The 21,687-nt window shown below is 41.0% G+C and overlaps 1 protein-coding gene across 1 annotated transcript in view; it reads right to left on the bottom strand.

Moving 5' to 3' along the window:
• Window positions 1-21,687, bottom strand: part of LOC308089788 (short transient receptor potential channel 4-like) — an 86,118-nt gene that overhangs the window by 40,893 nt on the left and 23,538 nt on the right. The window contains exons 4-6 of the mRNA XM_080434712.1: window positions 21,245-21,385; window positions 19,828-20,004; window positions 3,677-3,877 (exon numbers count right to left, since the gene is read on the bottom strand). Coding sequence (XP_080290838.1) covers window positions 3,677-3,877; window positions 19,828-20,004; window positions 21,245-21,385 — 519 coding nt within the window. The remainder of the gene's footprint in view (window positions 1-3,676; window positions 3,878-19,827; window positions 20,005-21,244; window positions 21,386-21,687) is intronic.

Below are 21,687 nucleotides of genomic sequence, written 5' to 3'. Positions count from 1 at the left end.
GGCCCGTCTGTCTGCGCCTCCTCATCGCTCACACTTTGTGCATGTGATAGCTGCTGCTTCAACTTCATATCGTCCCTGTCGGGGCTTGAAACCTTGTATCGCCACATTTCTACTTTTTATGGGGGTTTTTTGTCCGTAAATGTATGCCAATATTTAAGTGATTCCCAAACCGGGGGACCCCAAATAGTTTTTGGGGGTCCTCAGATGATTAGCTTAATGTGCAACATTGTCTTCTTACTCAACAGTAAACAAACCAACATACAGTATAAGTGTATACAGGGTATCTGCACATTTATAAAGTTAAAATGTAATGACTTGTACAACCTTTTTAATACCAAATTGGCCAAATTGTCAAATATTACGTAAAAAATAAATGTAACGCCTCAACTCTTACAATTCCAAGTGCTTGTCGGGGTGGGGGGTCCCCGGTTCAAATATGATTATTTTGGGGGGTCACGGCCTGAAAAGCTTGGGAACCCTTGCCCAAGCTCATCATACAAGAGTCTCACACAAAAGTAGTGAAAATTGCCAATCCACAAGCTCACAATACGTCGACGCATTGTGAGCTTGTAGATCTGCTATTTTCACTATTTCGGAAGGTTTTAGTTCCATTTCCTGACATGTAAGGCTCTTGGACATACAAGGTTTCCACCCGACAGAGACGATATCCAGCGGAATAGCTGAGCTGCATAATGTCTCTTTGACCCAACGTGATACTCGCCTGAGGGAACACTTGTATTCATTTATTATTCTTGTCATTTTTATTGCTTTATCAGAGCTCTCCGCCCGCTGATACTTTCTGGTGACATCTGAATTCAATTTAGGGGCTATAAACTGGAAGGAAACAATTTGGAGATTTAAACAGGGGTGTAGCGGAGGGGGGGAGCGCCTCCTAAAAATAGGGTTTCAGTTTTCGTCAATTGATGAAACACTTGAACCTCAGCATCCATTATTCTGGAAGGAACATTAGCCAAAGATAGCAAAGAGATTTGGTGTAGATGGGAAAAAAGAGATAGATAGATGCACTCCCCCACTAAAAGTAGCACTACACCCCTGGATTTAAAAACAAATTGCATTGCAGAATCATACGTCTGCCGACTTGTGATTCAGTCTGAATCCTCAGTCTGAATCATACCAGAGAAAATCTCAGGCAAGCCTCTGACTGGCTGAGCTGTAACGGAAGGAAGTAAATGATGGTTAAGTGGAGGGATTAGATTGGCTTTAAGCATTGAACACGATACGAAAATGTTAAACTGTGAAACGCTTCGACATCACACATTCAATGAGTGACTTTTACAGATGGCAGTCGTTGACAAGCACACTCCATCACACACTCCACACGCACGCACGCACGCACGCACGCACGCACGCACGCACGCACGCACGCACGCACGCACGCACGCACGCACGCACGCACGCACGCACGCACGCACGCACGCACGCACGCACGCACGCACGCACACACTTGCCAATGAGCAACAAATGGGCATTACAAACTGCAAGATCGCGTTCAGATTTATACAGATTCCAGCTGTAAAAATCTAACATGTTTGATATAATCTTGACAGGAGGTGGTTGATTGGGGAGGCTAAAGGATTTGAATCCTAACCCCCTGCACTCTATAAGATAACATGCTGACTGTCCAGGTCATTTGCACAGACCAGAGCAGATATTGAATATCAGTCACCACGTAATCAGGGTTTAAATCTTCATGTTTGTTCTCTGCATTAGTCTGTCGAAAGAATCGATTCCCAAATCAATTCTTGTTGTTCATATAGCTATGAATGGTTCAGGGCCAAAATACAGTTCTGATCTTGTGCTGTACATCATGAACCATGATGGCCTCTCAGGTCGTCTGGGATAAGTCTGCTTTCTGTCCCCAGAGTCAGCATTCAGTTTCTATGCACCACATACTGGCCCTCATTTATCAACGGAGCGTATAAACCGGCTTATATTTTTCCATATATTTGGCCGTACACCAACGTCGAAGTCACATTTATCAACGAATCCTACACAGCCAATCCTGGCGTACATCAGGTAGGAGCTTTGATAAATCTCACGTCTGAAAACGAGCGTCATTTAAATAACACGCCCTTAAATATTCTCAAAACGCCCCGATTTTACGACATGAAGAAGAACCAGAATACGACCAAAGACATCAAAAGCCAATAAGAAAGAGTTTCCCCCGATCGCCTCGCCTCCCTGCCTGTCAAGTCACACACACACACACGCACACGCACACGCCTCTCTCTCTCTCTCTCTCTCTCTCTCACTCACTCACACACACACACACACACACACACACACACACACACACACGCCCAACTGTGTCTTTCATGTAATCCGTAGCGGTACAATCTTTGTCACGTAGGCTTGTAGCCTACATGAATGACATATTATGATACCAATCACATTGCCATGAATGGAATACGTTTGTATATTAATTTATTTAACCCATACCGAGCAGTGCACAAGCAGTCATGTAGGATATTCCCCGTGAGACTCGGACGGGCGGCAGTGATTCGGCGGCAGTGATTCCGCCAGGTTGATAAGAGATTGGAGCGTCAGGTTTATATCTTTAACCCAGCCAGGTTGTACTCTTCAAAACTCTCTATGACATAACTCCATAACATAGGACAAGCTACTGTAAGTTTGTACACCTCACTGTCCATGAAAAGATCGTCGGGAGTCCCGAAAATGCGCTCGCAGAAGCGCTGTATATTTTGAAAATAGCAGATCTACAAGCTCACAACGTGTCACGATGCGACCCGTTTTTGAGCTTAGATTTGCTATTTTAACATAGCCAATGCAACTGAATGACTGTTAAAGCAGTTTGTTTAAATTACTTTATAAAAAGTTTTATTTTCACAGGGATTATTTATTAGTGTAGATATACATTTAGGAGTGGATTATGTGTCCAGATGGCTGTCAGACAGTCAGACAATGCTGCTCCGCAGGTCTAGAATGGAATAAACGGGCGCAGCCAACGTCAACAACTGGTCTCGACCAGACGTGAGATTTCAGCTTACGGTAGGATGAAGCCCATGTCAGGATATATTGATAAATGCCGAAAGGTGCGGTGATCTCGCCGTACGCCCATTATTTGGGCTGCACCGCGTTGATAAATGAGGGCCACTGTATCTGGCACAAATTCCCAGAAAACAGCAGGTCGGTTCTTTTAAATCCAAACTAAAAGACCCTTCTGTTTGCCGTTGCCTTTTAATTATAGTGACAAGCACCATGAGTTGTGGAGAACGATATTTTTTCCCCAGTATACTGAGTGTGTATGGAGTGACAATATCATTTAATCATTTTCTTCTGCACTGTAAATGTATTCTCAAATGGGTCTGTATTATTTTAACTTTTTTATTGTATTCAAATGGTTAGAAAACTCACACAATGAACCCATTTAATACCACTATACATTTCCAAATCTAAGTTTATATTAATGTAGGTGAAATGTTTGGCTGCGAAAACAGCGGAAAATAATAACTGAACAGATGGTGAAATCAAAACATTAGCTAACTGACTGTGACGCTATATTGAATAATTTAGCTGGGGAACCCCCCTGGGAACCCCCCCCCCCCTCTTCAAAGAAACCTCTGGGGCATATCCAAACCTCACTTTGAGAACAAACTGTTATAAATAGTTCACGCTAGCCAGCTAGGCTACCTACCTCTTTCTGGTGATACTTGATGGCCAGTTTGAGCCTGGCCAGGTCATTGTTGCTCTCTTCCTCCAGCAGGTTGATGTCATCTCTGAAGTTGAGGATCATCTCCAGCTCTCTGGAACTCCTGGTCTGGTCAAGCAGGTCCTTGGCGAACCGCTTACACTGCTGAGACAGCTCCTCGTACTCGGACTTGAACTCGTTCTCCACCTGGAAGAAGAGGGAGACAAAATAAGAGGATAGATCAAGTTCACGTTTATTGTCAAATTAAAGTGACTGAACTGAATAGAGGGAAACGGTTTGAATTTCCTTTTTCGCCCAGATCACTTGTACACTCTAAGAGTATAGTAGACAGAAAGAGTATAGTTTTGCATAGAAAGAAGGTTTAGCATACTGTAACAATAATGTAATGTAATGATGGAAGTCTGCCAGATAATTTCCTACAGTATGTTTTTTATAATAATGTCCTAGTAACTACATCACATTATAGCTAGCTAGCTACATTTAGCTTTGTCTTCAAAAGTAGATTCTGCTACATGAAGAGAGTTAAAGTTGGACTGAAATTACAAATTTATTTTCTCATTGAACATTGTTCATGTGAAGCAATTTTGTACTCAAATTTGGTCAAATTGAGGCGCAGACCATCACCATATTAAGGCATTCACACAAGCAGCCAGCCTGTATAGATTGGTGAGGCTTCATTCACAAACAGCAACTTGCTATTGATAGTTCAAGAGTGGACAGAGAGGCCACACTATTGCTACTGTAGATGTGACTGTATGTCTTGTTGGTATGAGAAAAGCTGTAATGATTATATATTAGTAACTAAAAGACTGTCATGTTTTTAATGTCATATCAGTATTGATACTTTTACTTAAGAAAATAATGTGAGTACTTTTTCCACCACTGCATATCAGGGACACAAACAATGATTTGTTCCATGGATAGGGGAGCTGTATGGTTCAGAACCATGGAAGGAGCTCACCTGTCCAGCGCTACTCAGTACCAAGGACAGCTCCTCTCTGCTCAAAACAAGCATTGCAACCCAGAGCTTACTGTATTTAGAAAAAATACCTTTCCTCTGCAAAATGAGTGCGTGCGTGCGTGCGTGTGTGTGTGTGTGTGACCCTAGGGGTCCTAGGGGGGGGGGTGCCAGGGAGTCCCCAGTAAAATGTGGTATAATATAGCGCCACTTTATCCATATTTTATACTTTGGCCATTCAAAAATAGCAGATCTACAAGCTCACAGCGTGTCACTTTGTGCCACGCTGTGAGCTTGTAGATCTGCTATTTTTGAACATTTTTAAACATAAATCTTCTTTGCTGAGGGTCTCTGGCACAAAATAAATTCAGATGGGGGTCCGAAATACATACATATCAATTTGGGGGTCCTTGGACTGTTCTAAGGAATCCAAATGACTGAAATGAATCGTTGCGACTGGAAACTTTAATCCACAAGAAAGGGACAGAGGAGGGATAAGAACCAGGCAGTGGTAGGCTACTCAACTCAAACTCAACGCAACTCAACTCAACTCAACTCAACTCAACTCAACTCAACTCAACTCAACTCAACTCAACTCAACTCAACTCAACTCAACTCAACTCAACTCAACTCAACTCAACTCAACTCAACTCAACTCAACTCAACTCAACTCAACTCAACTCAACTCAAACTCAACTCAACTCAACTCAACTCAACTCAACTCAACTCAACTCAACTCAACTCAACTCAACTCAACTCAAACTTTAGTAATGAAGCACATTTAAAACAACCAAGTTCGACCAAAGTGCTGTGCATGGAAAATTCAAAACAAACACGATTAAAAAAACATTACACACTGGAGTATAAAAGAGGGCTAAAAACAGCAAGTATCTAGAGTAAAGGCCAGGGTTTACATTATTCAAATAAAGTTCAAGGTCGGGCAGGAAAAAAAGGTCTTTAGTAAATATTTAAAAAGGTCTAACGTCTGAGCAGAGTGAATGGGCAAGGCGTTCCAGAGCCTGGGGCCGGCCACCGCAAAGGCTCGGCCACCTACATGTACACTGACTGCTTGAACCATCCATGAATGATGTAATTTTTTTTTTTTAATCTTTCAAAAAATTTACAAAAGAAAAAATAAGAAAAAAATGCAAACATGTCTATATGTGAAATGGTCTGTACAATGAACTTCATTATTTCAAATGTAATACTGTGTAACCTTAGGTTTCTTTCTGTAATGATACGTCCACGCCCCACCATTGCCATGGTGATGACCTTGAGTAGTGATCCTCAGCATCTGAGCTGATTTAGAGCCCTATAAAAGCAACTTGTTTTTCTGTGATCCACTCATATAGCACTGACAAAGGTCCCAGGACTGAAACGTTTGCTAATTTGATTCACCCCTCACTATGAGCACAGAGCACTTTATGAGCATATAAAAATAAAAGAAATACCATTTTTCTTAAGTGTCTGTCTAAGGAGAGAGATCAACGCTGGAGCAGCACGGACGGTTTAAGCCTTTTATTATTTAGGTGTAAGTACAAAAAGTGACTCTCCTGACTCTGAGGAAGGTCGTAAGACTGAAACGTCAGTCACTTTTTGTACTTGCACCTACTCTATAAACGCCATTGACTCGAAAACGCGTCAATTACTACTTAATCCACCCACGCCATCGACGGGTTTGCCGCGTTGGATGCGCGTTCATTGTTTAATCTCTGATTGCGCTATGCTGCTTAATATTCAATGTTATTTTCGAGTTCCACTTACTTCACCCACATCTGCATCCGGTTTCATGACCTGGGTTCCGTTTCCGGTTTTTGATTTTTCCCCCCGGTCATTTTCGTCCAGAATTAGGTAAACAAACGGTTTTTCACACGGTATATCAAACGAACGGACAGGTTCTCTTCTATAATCTATGGTCTGGGTGACGATCAGTCATCGCCGTCGTGTATCACATCGTAATTTTGGCGATCGGACAATCTGGGACAACGTCACATCCGTTTTGATGCATTTCACTGTCTAATCTCTCAAGAGGGGTGTCAGGGAGCCAACGACCTGATCAAGCTGTCATGTGCTGCTCTCTAGTGGCGGATTTGTGCTGCGTCTTTAAAATTCACTCTGACAAATTATTTTCATGAAAAATTTCAAAATATAAAAATAAAAAAAACACGAAAATTGCTGGCACTGGGGGGGGGTACTTTATGAAAATACTCTGGCAGTCAAAGAGTTAAATAATAAAAGGCTTAACCCATTAAGACCGGGAACAAATCTGTGTCATTTTGGATTTCTTTGGCTATAAAAAAATGCAGATCTACAAGTTCATAGCGTGGCAGCCGCGCTATGAGCTTGATTTTTTTATCATCTGCTATTTTTGAAAAATCGTGAAAATGTGTGCAAATCTTTGAATATATATATACATTTTAAAATGAACATTTGTAAAATATTTCGCTCGCCCCAGAAGCAAAGATCTGAGTTACAAATGTCCGCTTATTAAAAAAACTATCAAATATTTGCACAAATTTTCATGATTTTTCAAAAATAGCAGATCTACAAGCTCATAGAGCTTGTAGATCTGCTATTTTTGAATAGCCAAATAAATCTAAAATGACAGAGATGTGCTCCCGGATTGAATGGGTTAAACTGTCCGTGCCGCTCCAGCGTTGATCTCCTCTGCATCTGTTGTACCGGCCCCTGTGACGCACCGGACTGGACGTTTTAGGCTGCGGCGCACCGGTAGACTCCCTTTGTTCTCTGTCTAAAGAGTTTGCCTTAATATTGTATGCAGCGAGCGAGTCTTTTTCTGCCAGTTTTCCACAATCTTTGAATGCCCATGGTCAGATAGGGTTGAAGATTAATACATATAACGTTGCTGTCGGGCAGAAACCTCTTATCTCCATATATATATATATATATATTTTAAAGTAAATTAACGCCTTACTTGATCATACTGCAGCGTCACTCAAAAGTATCAAAAGTTGCAGCTCGAAACACGGCGCAAAGCAACATGTTTTGAGCTTATAGATCTGTTACTTTTGATGTTTTTGAATTTGAATCCTGAAATATAACAGTTTTGGACACATGAGGTTTCCACCCCGACAGAGACTACATAAATAGCAAACTGGTGTCCATCAGGATTAACAACTACAGCACAATAACGTATACGTATAATATTATTATGAGCATTGTACTCAATGCCATAATACTGTAAGTTGCTAAATGTATGCAAAAGTATTTTAGAAAGGCCAATTGCATTCATGACCTTTTTAGTGGCACGCCAATGTGTTCAGCAAAATTACAGAGTACAAGTCTGTCAGGGAACTGCCATCGATAAAACACGTCCCTGTATGTTCATAAGAATTTGTACATGGGTCAAAAGGTTGCTTCATCTAATCAGCTATAGCTGAGAGCCCTTGTTCTCATACAAACTAATTTCATACTTAATAAATCATTCATTTATTTAATCAAATGGTAATGGCTGTGCAGCATAATAATGGCAACTCGGGGCACATACTTTCTGCTTCTCCTCAACGGCAGAAAAGGATGTTTTCTCCATTATTTGCTCCATTCATTTCACAAGAAACCATAAATGCAGGAAATTAGTGTTCAACAATTTTGACAGGTAATGTAATAGATCATGACAGGCAAGGGTGTCTTCAAAGTGTGTTTGAAATAAACCGCTGACAAGGGAGTGTGACGAATAAATGATCCAATAAATGCGTCGGCGGATCTTTCACTATTCATTAGGTGTTGCCTCAGTCATACAGTTTATTGCTTTTATTCGCGGTGGAAAAATCGACCTTGTTTCAAAAAAATAAATGACATTGCTTTACGTTCCTGTGTGGATGTACTCATGACACAAACAACCCCTTTAAATTAATGCAAATCAACTTGCCCAAAAGAAACGATCCCGGTGTGTAAAGGACCTGTAAGATAAAAAGGCAGACACTTCTTTTTAAAATGTTCAGGGTAAAACATCTAAAGTAGAGTTCTCAACGGGCCTGAAAATTAAGGCTCGGCCCTAACTGGGCCCGACTGGGCCGGCCCGAGGCTCGGCCCGAACCCGACTATTTCCATCATGTTAGGCCCGAAACCCGAAAAAACCCGAGGGGAAAAAAAAAGAAAAAAAAGTTTTTGGATTTTTTTTTTTTTTTTTTATATTTTTACTATTATTATTCTGTTCTGAATGTGTATTTATCTATTATGAAGATGGCGCTGACGGCGCTGACTGACATTAACTTACACTGACTGTGTTGATTTAAATGAAGTTAAATCCTTGTCTTTGGCTCACGGACACACCTCTGTGCAATGCGATGCATCGTCTCCGTCTCCTCTCCCCCCCTGACTGTCTGAGACCGACTCGAGACTGTTGTTAACCTATTAGCTTAAGTTTACACGCGTTGGGTGAAAAATATTATAATACTGAACTAAACGCGGGTGGATTACATTGTATTGTGAAAATCAGAAAGCACCGTTTCCGCCACTTGTGTAACTTAACACAGCACGCCAGTATAGAGCACGCCGGTTAGTAATCTTAACTCACAAAAACACATTGAACATCCTGTTAAAGGAGGAGTTCACCCAAAAAATGACTTATTTTCTATCAATTGCACACCCTATGAAGCCTTGAATCCATGGATTCTTTTTTGTTTTTGTCGCATTCCTAAGCTAATAATTTGATTCCCGTCTCCTACCGGCTAATGTATCCAGTAGGAGACACAAAGTAGATTATTTGTGTCTCCTACCGGAAATACACACGGTCATCAAATTATTGTCTTAGGAATGCCACAAAAACAAAAATAAATCCATGAAATCAAGGCTTCATGGGGTGTGTAATTGATAGAAAATAAGTAATTTTTTGGTTGAACTCCTCCTTTAAACCTTCAAATTAAAACATTTTGACAACGTAAACAAAACAACGACACGTGTAGTGTACTGCGTGTATGCACGTTCTCGCGCGTGGCTATATATGGAAAGCTTGCTCCTGCGTTCTTCAATGGACCCTTCGCTAAACCCCACCGCAAAAGCGATTGTCCAATGCCAGCTTAGCAACCGTTGTTAGCCTGGCATAGGTCTGGCAAACTTTCGTCACCTGCCATAGCTGTCAATGTTATTGCGTCAGCACACACACAATCATTTGCAACATAATAGCAAGAATAGGAATAGCACGATAACGCAATGGTGACTATGAACCACGTACCCAAACCTATGACCCAAACCCGTTTGAGGCTGCTTTTCCCAAGCTGAAATCTGCACTTAAACTACAAGGCTGAATGGCTGTGTTGTTGAACACATACACAGCTTCTTCAGGAAAGTTACACGATACGAGTACGACTCACTCGCCCAGGTGGTGTCAATAATAGGCTACTAATCACTGTAATCGTAACAAAATTCAGAATCACAGCGCTGCCTGTTTAAGTGTATTAATTCATTTGTTCGTCTATTTATTAACTGCTCCTGGCAGTCTTACCCTGCGGTACATGAAAACTCCTGTTAGTCATGGATCAACTTTAACCTGGTGTTTGCACTTTCTCCATTTACAGTCCGTACATCTATATAAACGTTCAGATTTCAAATATAAAGTGCTTACCCCATGGCCACGGATGTTGAAATTATGCACGGGACTCTCAAAAGTACCCGTATATTCTGTATTGTTCAATAAAAAGTATTTTAATCCGATCAGTGGCCATTTTCTCATAATGTATCAGAGTGCAATACACCTACAAACCGATAGGGTGGCTTTGTTGAAAGCGCATGGAGAAAATGGCCACCGATCAGATTAAACTTTTTATTGAACAATACGGATGATACGGGTACTTCTGAGAGCCCGCCCCGTACATAAATGTAACATCCGTGGCCATGGGATAAGCACTTTATATTTGAAATATGAATGTTCATGTAGATGTACGGGCCATAAATGGAGAAAGTGCAAACACCAGGTTGAAGTTCATCCATGACGGTCGTGACAGGGAGAAGGGTCCATTGATTTCTGAACGAACCTGACCACTGAATGTACACTATTGTTGAAGGCTGGTGTACTGTAGACCGAAATTGACGTGGGTTTTTGTATTAAAAATGATATGGATGCATCATGCGGTAGCCCTGAAACATGAACGTGAACCATGGCTACATAATATGCGGAAATGGATTGCAAGAACGCCCAAGACACACTCGCCCCGGGTCTAATCCGGCGGCCTCTGTCCACGAAATGAATGGGGGCGAGTGTGTTTTGTGGCGAGTGTTCTGTTTACCACCGGAACGCTCGCCCTGAATCGCTTTTTTTTTACTCTCTCTCGCTCTGCTGCCTGAGCCATGAGCGTGAGCAGCACAGTGCAAGTTAACGCCAGTAAGTCAGCGCCGTCAGCGCCATCTTCATAATAGATAAATACACATTCAGACAGAACAGAATTAAAAAATATATTATAAAAAAAATTAAATATTTTAAAAAAATCATTAATTTTTTTTTTTTTTTCATGGAGCCCGAGGCTCGGCTCGGCCCGACCAATTAGCATACTTTTGAGGCCCGGCTCGGCCCGAAAACGTCGGGTCGGGCCGGGTCGGGTCGGGTTCGGGTAGAATTTGAGAACTCTAATCTAAAGGAGAGGAATAGGATTTCATGCCATTAACTCAAAGTTTGTGGCAAAGTTTGTGTGGCAGACTGCATATGATTGGACAGCATGATTTGGGCTTTAATGACGACTTTATCAACAACAAGGGAACCAAATGCCTCATATCTCTCAGGAGAACACAGACGGTGGATAACAGAGATAACGGTTCTAAACAGCAACAGGGGGCTGTGAAAGTTTGGCAGAAATAAGATGTGAGAATAATTTTTGATCTTTCTTCTGCCATGGTATTTTTTCTTTAAAACACTGAAAAATGTGTTTTCATTGGGATACAGATAATAGGGACTTAAAGCTGCACTATGTAACTTTCCTCTTCTACCCCTGATTTGAACCCGGTTTCCTGTGCAAGTGCTGACATTTTTACCATTGAGCTACAGTAATAGAGCACCGAAGTCTGACGTAATTTACGCATCCTACTTTTTTCCCCCATTCTGAATTCCCATAGACGTGTTTAATATCGCGTCAAATAAGAACTGTGTTTCAAAAATAAACAAATGATCTCGGCGGTTTGACTCATATGGACATGAAGCATCAACTGACGGTGAGAAAACGCTAATGTTACTTCCGCCGAATTAGTCAAATAGAAACCTCCTCCCTGACACTAGAGACAGTTTGTTTATTTTTGGACCACAATTCTTATATGAGACGATTCTAAGATGACCCAATGTTATTCTCCATAGCGAATTACTTCCCCGACCCAGGGGATGAACGAGTGACGTCAGGACTTCTGCACTCTATAGAGCCTGCCTGCTCAGGGGATGAACTGAATCTTAGATGTCTCAATGAAAGAGCACTATCATCCATCTCTCTCTCTCTCTCTCTCTCTCTCTCTCTCTCTCTCTCTCTCTCTCTCTCTCTCTCTCTCTCTCTCTCTCTCTTTCTCTCTCTCTCTCACAAACAGGGGTGGCGCTCAACAGTGTGACTGTCCTTGGTTTGTCACGACTGATGCTGTCTTTTCACAGTATGGACCTACACATGGCCCAAGGCTATTATTTTGTTATGGTTCACTGTTCAGAGAGGCTATTTTAATTGTCAGTGCAGGGAGGTTGCAGCAGTGAAAGTGTGTTTGTGAGAGAGAGAGAGCGAGAGAGAAAGAGAGAAAGAGAGAAAGAGAGAGAGAGAGAGAGAGAGAGAGAGAGAGAGAGAGAGAGAGAGAGAGAGAGAGAGAGACACAGACAGACAGACAGACAGACAGACAGACAGACAGACAGACAGACAGACAGACAGACAGACAGACAGACAGACAGACAGACAGACAGACAGACAGACAGACAGACAGACAGACAGACAGACAGACAGACAGACAGACAGACAGACAGACAGACAGACAGACAGACATGTAAGACTTGTAAGTCACTCTGGATAAGACTCTCCTCTAAATGAAGAGATTTTAACAGACAGACAGACAGACAGACAGACATGTAAGACTTGTAAGTCGCTCTTGGATAAAACTCTCCTCTAAATGAAGAGATTTTAACGAGGTAGAGAAAAATAGAGTTCAAAGTTCATTATCCGAGGCAGATGTACCAGTACGCACCCTTAACCCATTAAGACCTGAGAGTTTTCTGTTTCTATGTCCGTGGTTCTCATACTTTTTCATGTCAAGGAACCCCAAAGTTATATGTATTTGTCCACCAACCCCCATCTCAAAATATGTTCCAGGGACCCCCCAGAAGCAAAGATTTTAGTTAACATTTTTCACTTTAAAAAATATATATAATTCAAAGATGTCCGCAAAGATTCACAGATCGACAAGCTCATAGCTTGGCACGAAGTGACGTGCTATGAGCTTGTTGCTATGAGTGTTATTATTATTTTATTTTTTGCTGTTTATTTTGTAATGATATTTGAACTGTGGTGCCACTATTTATGCCTATGAATTGAATACCAAGGCCCTCATTGGAAACAAGTCCGCAAGGACTTTTATGAACGGACCTGTTAGACAAAGTATTTTAAATGTAACTGTGCTGTTTTACATTTTTGCCTAATAAAATATTCAATCAATCAATCAATCAATCAATCAATCAATATCTGCTATTTTTTAAATGTGCAGATACCCTGTATACACTACACTTATACTGTACTCTTTATTGGTTTGTTTACTGTTGAGTGAGAAAACAATTTGGCACATTAACCCATTAAGACCTGGAACTGTGTCATTTTTAGATTTGAGCTAAAAAGCATTATTTTACACTTTGGGATATTCAAAAATAGCAGATCTACAAGCTCATAGCGCGGCACCGAGTGCCGCGCTACGAGCTTGTAGATCTGCTATTTTTTTTTATCGTGAAAATGTGTGCAAATCTTTGAATATATATATTTTTAAAGCGAACATTTTTAACTCAAATCTTTGCTTCTGGGGGTCCCTGGAACAAGATATTTTGACTGGGGTCTGCGGCCAAATACATATAATTTTGTGGGTCCTTGACATGAAAAAGATTGAGCACCACTGATATAGAAACATACGTTTTTCAGAAAACTGTTGGGATTTAGGAGACATGTAGAATCGGCTTCAGGTCTCAATGGGTTAAGCTAATTATCCCCCCCCCCCCCCAAATAATTCAGTGTCCCTGTGGGGGTCCCGACCCCCTGTTTGGGAACCACTGATCTAAAGAACGTTCTTAACATGTGTGGTCAGGAAAAAGAAAAGAAACATGAGAACAAGTGATTATAGATCAAGAGTATGACTGAGGTGATGGGTAGGGAGGGCCACAGACATGCTGTGAGTACAGTCAGAATTATGGAAACCTTGTGTCATTCTGGCTGTGGATGTGAATATTTCAGTCTCATAATAGTAAAACGTTCTCATAGTTAGTGGCCGTGATGGAAAGGTAGCTATTTTAGAAGAGTTCACATTGTATGCACAAAAGCTGCTGCCTAATCGCTCTGAATTAATTTGGAGGGCTGAAAGCGGCCAAGTGTAAAAACGAAAGTGAAAGAAATCTGTCCAAAAGGTTACGTGATTTGGGAGGGCGAAATAACGCGGCATAAGCCAGCAGTGGGGTGAAAGGTATAGTGAATGAGAGAAAAGACACACCAAACTGCAATATGTGTCCATTTTTGACCGACCTTGAAAGCAAGTCCCTACTGACTGGGATACCGGAAAAAAAGTTAAAAGTTTGTGTGGCCATGGATGATATAAGTAATCTTTTTACAGTCTTTAAAAACAAAAGAAAAACATAGTTACCCTATAATTTTTTTTACAAGTGTTAATACTTATTCTGCACTTGTTCTCTACCCATATCTGTACCTTTTATAATCCTTGCTGCACTGCTTTGTCAACTGAATTTCCCTCTGGACCTATAGAGGTCTTTATCTATCTTATTCGTCGTCCAGATAAACTATAAGGCAATTCCAAAACGTATATCCATGGGGACAACACTGCTTCAAGGTGCAGTGCAGGAATGACTTGTCGTGTGTTAAGTGAAGATAGCGAGCATGGAGAAATAATTGCAGATAGGGCACGGTGCCCTGTGGAATCTCTGCAAAGAAAAAAAACGGATTAGTTCTTTGTGTTTTGATTCCAGCTTATCGTCTCTGTCGGGTGGACCTCATATGTCCAAAACTGTTACTTTTCAGGATTCAAATGGAAACAAAGTAGCAGATCGACAAGCTATTTCGAACTTGAAAAACTGCTACTTTTAATACTTTTGTGTGATGCTGTAGCATGATCAAGTAGGCCAGCGGTTTTCAGCCCTTTTCATGTCAAAGTCCAGTATTTATTCGGCATTTGAGCCACAGAACCACCATTTGATTTTAGCCTCTCAGACCCAAAACGTAGAATATTTTGTTGTCGTTGGATACGATTTTGTCCACAAGTCCATGCTGTATTGATGTTGATGGCGAGATAACAGGCAAACGTTGATCCAAATAACAATTATTTAATTAAAGGGACTACACCATGGATTTTTACTTTTCATGTGTTTTTGGTCTCCCCTACCTCTCTTCTATCCAAAGAATACCCCAGTTTGAGCACTCAGGCTTTCACAGCATATCTGGGGTTTTATGTAAATTGGTCTCAAAACAGGCCAAACTGATTTACCCCCGCACGTGACGTCACAAGCGATACAATCCCTCCCGTTTTTCAGTTCCAACATAAAAAGATTTTTTTTGTTTTACTTTTTCCACACAGAACCAGGAGATAACATGCATACAAACTGTCTCAATAGCGCCACGTGCCAAATCAGGACAATGGTATTGCAGGTGAAAGTGCTTTATAAGCCAGAGAGAAGTTAGTTGGAATGAGTATATCTGAGGCTTGATTTAGGCTCAAACCTTTTGAAAAACGTTCGAGGGACATAAACAAAATGATATTAATTATTACATATTTTTTTAAATTCATGGTGTAGATCCTTTAAGTAATGCAGATGTTTAACAATAATTTAATAATTTAATGAATTTATTTTACGCTCTCAACAGCATCTAACGATTCATTAGGTTACCAACTCTCCATCATTTAGCTGGGGACCACCTGGAACCTCCTCAAGGACCACTGGTTGAAAACCACTGAAGTAGGGAAGTAGGGGTAAAAAACACAAAAAGTTAAAATATGGAGATACTGTAAGAGGTTTCTGCTCGACAGCAACGTTATATAAACTATCTGTCTTTCCTTGTGCTGAAAAAAGATTGTCTCGTCTGCCCGCCTGCCAACCTGCCTGTCACTTCAGCCTGGCCCATGCCATTCATCATCACTCCTCCTCCACTCCCAGCCATCTGCTACCGATAAACCCTCCTTAATCCTCACCTTATCTACAGTACGGACACATACTGGCATTCTGTTTTGTAAAGCATGTTTTGTTGATGCGTTTGTAGTACAAGTTGCGTTTCACTTGAAGGAGGCCCTGTGTGGTTGTTGTGTGCAGTGGTGTAAAGTAACTTAGTACATTTACTCAAGTACTGTACTTCTACTCCACTACATCTCAGATCCAAATATTGTACTTTTACTCCACTACATTTATTTGAAAACTTTAGTTACTAATTACTTTGTAGATTTATTACAAAACATACATTAACCACTGACCGCCCTATATGCATTTCGGCCATTTAAAAATCTCACAATGCGTCGCGATGCGATTTTTATACATTCTGCATAATGAGTACTTTCTACTATTGGTACTTTAAGTACATTTTGATACCAATACTTTTGTACTTTTACTCAAGTAACATTTTGAACGCAGGACTTTACAATACACTGCAGTATTGATACTTTTACTTTAGTAAAACATTTGAGTACTTTTTCCACCAGTGGTTGTGTGTGGGTGGAACAGTGCCAACAGAGGAGTAGAAACAACGAGAGAAGAGAGAATATGAAAGAGGCATGAAAACCATAGACAGCATAAACCCACAGGCAGTGCAGTGCCTCGGTAGGCTACGTGTGTGTAGAAGTGTTTCATCATAGTGGGAATGTTTAGAAACCACCAGTGGTTTGTGTAAAGTGGAGGGGGGGGGGGTGGCTGGCACCGGTAGACGGGCCAATTGGTACAGAGAGGAAAATGAAAAGATTAAATAAAAAATGTTCAAATATAAAACGCACGCATGCACACACACACACACACACACACACGCACACACGCACACACACGCACACGCGCACACGCGCACACGCGCACACACGCACACACGCACACACGCACACACACAATACAGTTCTGTTTTGGAAAAATAGCAAAACTAGCCGATCTACAAGCTTATAGATTGGCTATTTCCCTTTCTTTCTTTTTTTCTTTTTTAATGCCATTTCACAACAGGGGGCCGTAGCCACATGCTATAGAGGGCTATTTGAGGGTCCTTGGCATGAAATGGTTTGTGAAACGCTTTTATGAACAACTAAAGAAGCAAAGAATCAAACAGAACGTCTTCATGGCTGAAGAGCCGACACCCACAGTTTTCTCACAAATCACTTTGTATGAAGTTCCCTCGTCTCTTGTGTGTGAAGTTCCCTCTTGGGATCAATAAGATATAAATATGAATGCCACAGTAACAGGCTGTGTCTAGTGGGTTGCAAAGGATCACATCTGAGAAATATTATGAATCACTGGCAACCTTGTAGCAAAGGACACATTCTTTCGGACAAACGTGTAAAAAATAATAATTTAGAAGTACTCTGTTACAACTAAAAGTCCGGAATAAAACATTTTCTTGAGTAAAAGTACAAAAGTATTGTTATCAAAATGTACTTAAAGTAAAAAAGAGCAGAACGTACTCATTATGCAGAATGTCCCATTTCACAAGTTTTCAAATGTATAAGATGTGTAAAAAATCTTTTGAAAATAGCAGATCTACAAGTTCACAATGCGTCGCACCGCGACGCATTGTGAACTTGTAGATCGGCTATTTTCAAATGGCCTAAGTGTATATAGGGCTGAAGTGGGTGATGCATGTTTTGTAATAATAATCAAAATCTACACGTTTTCAAGTAATTGTAGTGGAGTAAAAAGTACAATATTTGCCTCTGAGATGAAGTGGAGTAGAAGTAAAAGTACTGGAATTTGGAAATTCTCCAGTAAAGTAATAGTACCTAAAAATAGTACTTAACTCTTTCACTGCCAAGAGTATTTTCATAAAGTACTCCCCCAGTGCCAGAAATTTGCGTTTTTTAAAATTTTGTAATTTTTCATTCAAATAAATTATCTGATTGGGTTTTTAAACCCATATTACAGTTCTACCAGTAGAGAGCAACAAATCGACACATTGATGACCTCGCTGGCTCACTCGCCCCCTCCCAAACAGGCTCACGTCATATCCGGTCATAACCGGATGTTGACATTTTCGACAATCGTTGATCGGGCTAAATTACGATGTGATACACGACTACGATGACTGATCGTCACCCAGACCAAAGAGAGTAGACGTGGACCTCTCCGTTCTTTTTTTATACCGTGTGAAAAACGTGACTTTCCCTATTCTGGCCGAAAATGACCGCGGGAAAAAAATGAGAATCGGAAATGGAATCTGCGTCATGAAACCGGAACCCAATGAGTCTGAAGGAGTCAGGAAGCGAAAGTGATCATGAAAAATAAACAGAATAGCGCGACTACAGTCAAAAGTAAAAACTCGGGATTTCTCGTGCTGGCAGGGAGGGTACTCGGGAAAAACTCGGGATATCTCGGGGCGTGGCACTGAGAGAGTTAAGTACAGTACTTGATTAAATGTACTTAGTTACTTTACACCACTGCCTAAGATACATCATTTTGTTTCAGATTTTGGAACGGAATTGTCACAAGATCAATGTTACACAAAAACTGGATGAAACCGGAACAAAGTACATCCATTGGTACCATATATAGCTGTTAATGACACACATGAATCCTGAGCGTTAGCTTAACTCTGAAAATGTAAACATGTGTGGCCTCTTTCACCATCACAAAACATTCTTCCTAACCCTGAGGCTGACGCATACTGGCAATTTGTTTTATTGAACATTTAGCATATAAATGATGTTTTCAAATGTGTATGTTATGTAGTTTCCAGATATACTGTACTGATTGCCTGTGGTATAAACTGTGCGTAACCAATATAAGACAAAGTACCCCTAGGGGTACTAGTACCCTCATTTGAGAAACATTACATTACATGCTTTACACTGAATTAGGCATAAAGAGGTATTAATGGAATAAAGCTAAATGAAATCTCATGACTGAAAATGTAAAGATGATGTTAAGGTATTATCATTGTAAACCTGTGTTGCTGCTGTTCTACACATTCCCACCAGTTGAAGAAATCGCAGATTGAGGCTTAAACCTTCGGCTTTTATGCAATTTTTGAGACCACTCATGTTCATAGAATAAGCCTCTAAACATGTATTCTATTGCTAGTTTAAGCACTTCAAATACTCTTTCATCTTCAAATAACAAATAACCGAAAATAGCTGATCCACAAGCTCACAACACGTCGCGCTGCAACGTGTTGTGAGCTTGTGGATCAGCTATTTTCGGTGCGTGACATGCTTTCTTTGAAGACATGCTGGCTTTTTATGGAATCCAAATCACTGAAATCAGTTGTGGCGACTAAGAACTTTAATCCATGGGTAATAACTAGGTTTAACTAATTGACTGCCAATGATGAGATTTCTCGGAATTTTTCTCCAAGGCTCAGACGAGATTCTCGTCATGTGTGTTTTCAGTGTTTTTTTGCGGCGCTCTTCCGCAACCTGTGAATGATCCCAGGACCAACCAAGAAGAGTGCACCCAGAAATCACGCGATCACAACAAAATGAAGCTGGTTTCGTTTAGTGTTATAGGATAAATAAAAGTACATTTTTCTCTGCTTTCTGGTTTTTTTTTTCAAAAACAAGCCACATTCAACTGCCCATAAGGGATTATTCCGACGGCAAACTTTTCCCCCTCCGATTCTCTGAGACCCCCCTACGTCTTTTGAGGCGATCGCCGGGTGGATCGCTGTGAAGAATAATATTCTATGATTTTTCAAAGGTTAGTCAAAACGCTCAAAATTGCTTTCAAGGGCAGCTATAGACGATGTTCTGTTAGTTAAGAGTGAACTGTAACAAAACAAAAACAAAACTGCAACAGGACCAGCTGAGCCTGTGAGTTTGTCCCCACCTTGCTGAGCTCCTGCAGTTCCCAGCTCAGCCTGAAGGCGGTGAGGAAGGGGTCCTCACTGGACAGGGCGATCAGCGACGGGCTGGACAGAGCTCTGTAGATGTTGAGCCGCGAGCGAGAGTGGCGCAGGCTGTCCACGTCCGAGCTGGACACACACTCCACGCAGTTACAGCGCACCTGCAACAACACACCACAACCAAGATGTCAGCATGATGTGATGATGATGATGATGACAGCCTGTGGGCATGATTAATTGGACATATTGAAACTTTAATACATACAGTACAGGTATGGCATAATATAGTATGCCAGCAAACGATATGCAGCAGGTACATTAATTCAAACCTTAGCTTAAAGGGATAATTCACCCTCAAAATGACGTTTTTTCTAACGATTAGTCACCCCATGGAGACTTTACTTCATGGATATTTTGTAGTTTTTGTCGCATTCCTAAGCCAATAATTTGATGACCGGCAGCGGTTCCGGTCTCCTACCGGAACCGCTGCCTACGGGTCCGCTGGTCATCAAATTGAATTTTTTTTTTTTTTTAATAAGGCCCCCTCCGGCTAATGTTACTTCTTGTTTACTCCCTATTTGTCTCACTAAGCCATGTGGTTTGAAATCACACATTAGCATTGCAGTTACAGCGCTCCTGCAATACCAGAACTAACACACGATGAGAGCTCTATAATGGTGTCAATGACAGCCTGTGGGCATGATTAACTAGGGTCATTGCAACTTGAATTTCATTAATTCGCAGTCCATAAATATAAAGTATACCAGTATGTCATCATCGGACAAACACGCTGTCTGAGATCCTCGGGGTAAAGCACTTCTGTAGAGCCGAGATTGTAGGTTAAAGACCAAAGGAGATCTGGCTGTTAGTATCAGCGCTCTAACACTGCCCTTGGAGATCAGGCTTGCTGAATCTGGGGGTCTTGCCCTTGATACTACAGTAGGCCTCCTTGCCTGGCCGTGGCCGTAGTAGGGTTGTGAACAGTTTGTGGCTGGGGTGGTGTGAGCTTTGACTACACACCGCTTCTCTTACAGCTCCGAGAGGGAGGGAAGCTCACCTCTAATTATGTGCTTGACATCCATATTTTGGCCATGTGATTCTTTAAAAAAAATTGCAAACATTTTGGCTATTTGGGGATTTAGAATAGTGGTTTAGAACAGTGGTTCTCAAAAATAGCAGATATACAAGCTCACAGCACATCACTTTATGCTGTGCTGCAAGCTTGTACATCTGCTATTTTTGAAAATGTTTGAAAAATCCTGAAGGCGTTTTTAAAATGTTGAATCATTTTGATTTCTTTTAATGGGTTAAGGCACATTTTTATTCATTCCCAAGGTGAAATCTCATGTCTTCAGTAGACCTGCCGGTTGGACAGCAGTACAGTAGGTGAAGTGGACCCACCTCATGTGGCTGTGGAACAGACACTCCCTTCTGCACCAGGAGTTTGATGATCTCATAGTTGTTGGTGTGGGCGGCCAGGATGATGGGCGTGATGTCTGGGGTGAAGTCAGAAAACTGCTTGTCCAACAGGATAGGAGGAACCTGTGAGGAGATACAGGAGGGTGAAAAGTTATCCTCTGATATCAAATGCACTGTGTTTGAGAAGCATCTGTTTATTAACCACAATAACCCCGGCATCCCTATTTCGGGCATGTCATTATAAGGTGAACATTAAAAATAAAAATAAAAAAGATCTATACACACACAACTAGGGCTGTCACGATTATGAAATTTAAGTTGATGATTAATTGTCATACAAATAATTGTGTTTTTTGGAATTGAACATTGGAACATATGAATACAAATTACATTTCTGTTTGGCCTTTTAGGCTTTGTAATACAAA

This window comes from Gymnoscopelus braueri (assembly GCF_963280865.1).
Source record: "Gymnoscopelus braueri genome assembly, chromosome: 8".
Lineage (NCBI taxonomy): Eukaryota > Metazoa > Chordata > Actinopteri > Myctophiformes > Myctophidae > Gymnoscopelus > Gymnoscopelus braueri.
The sequence above is the reverse complement of the archived record's forward strand: the minus strand, read 5'-3'. Positions and strand labels throughout refer to the sequence as shown.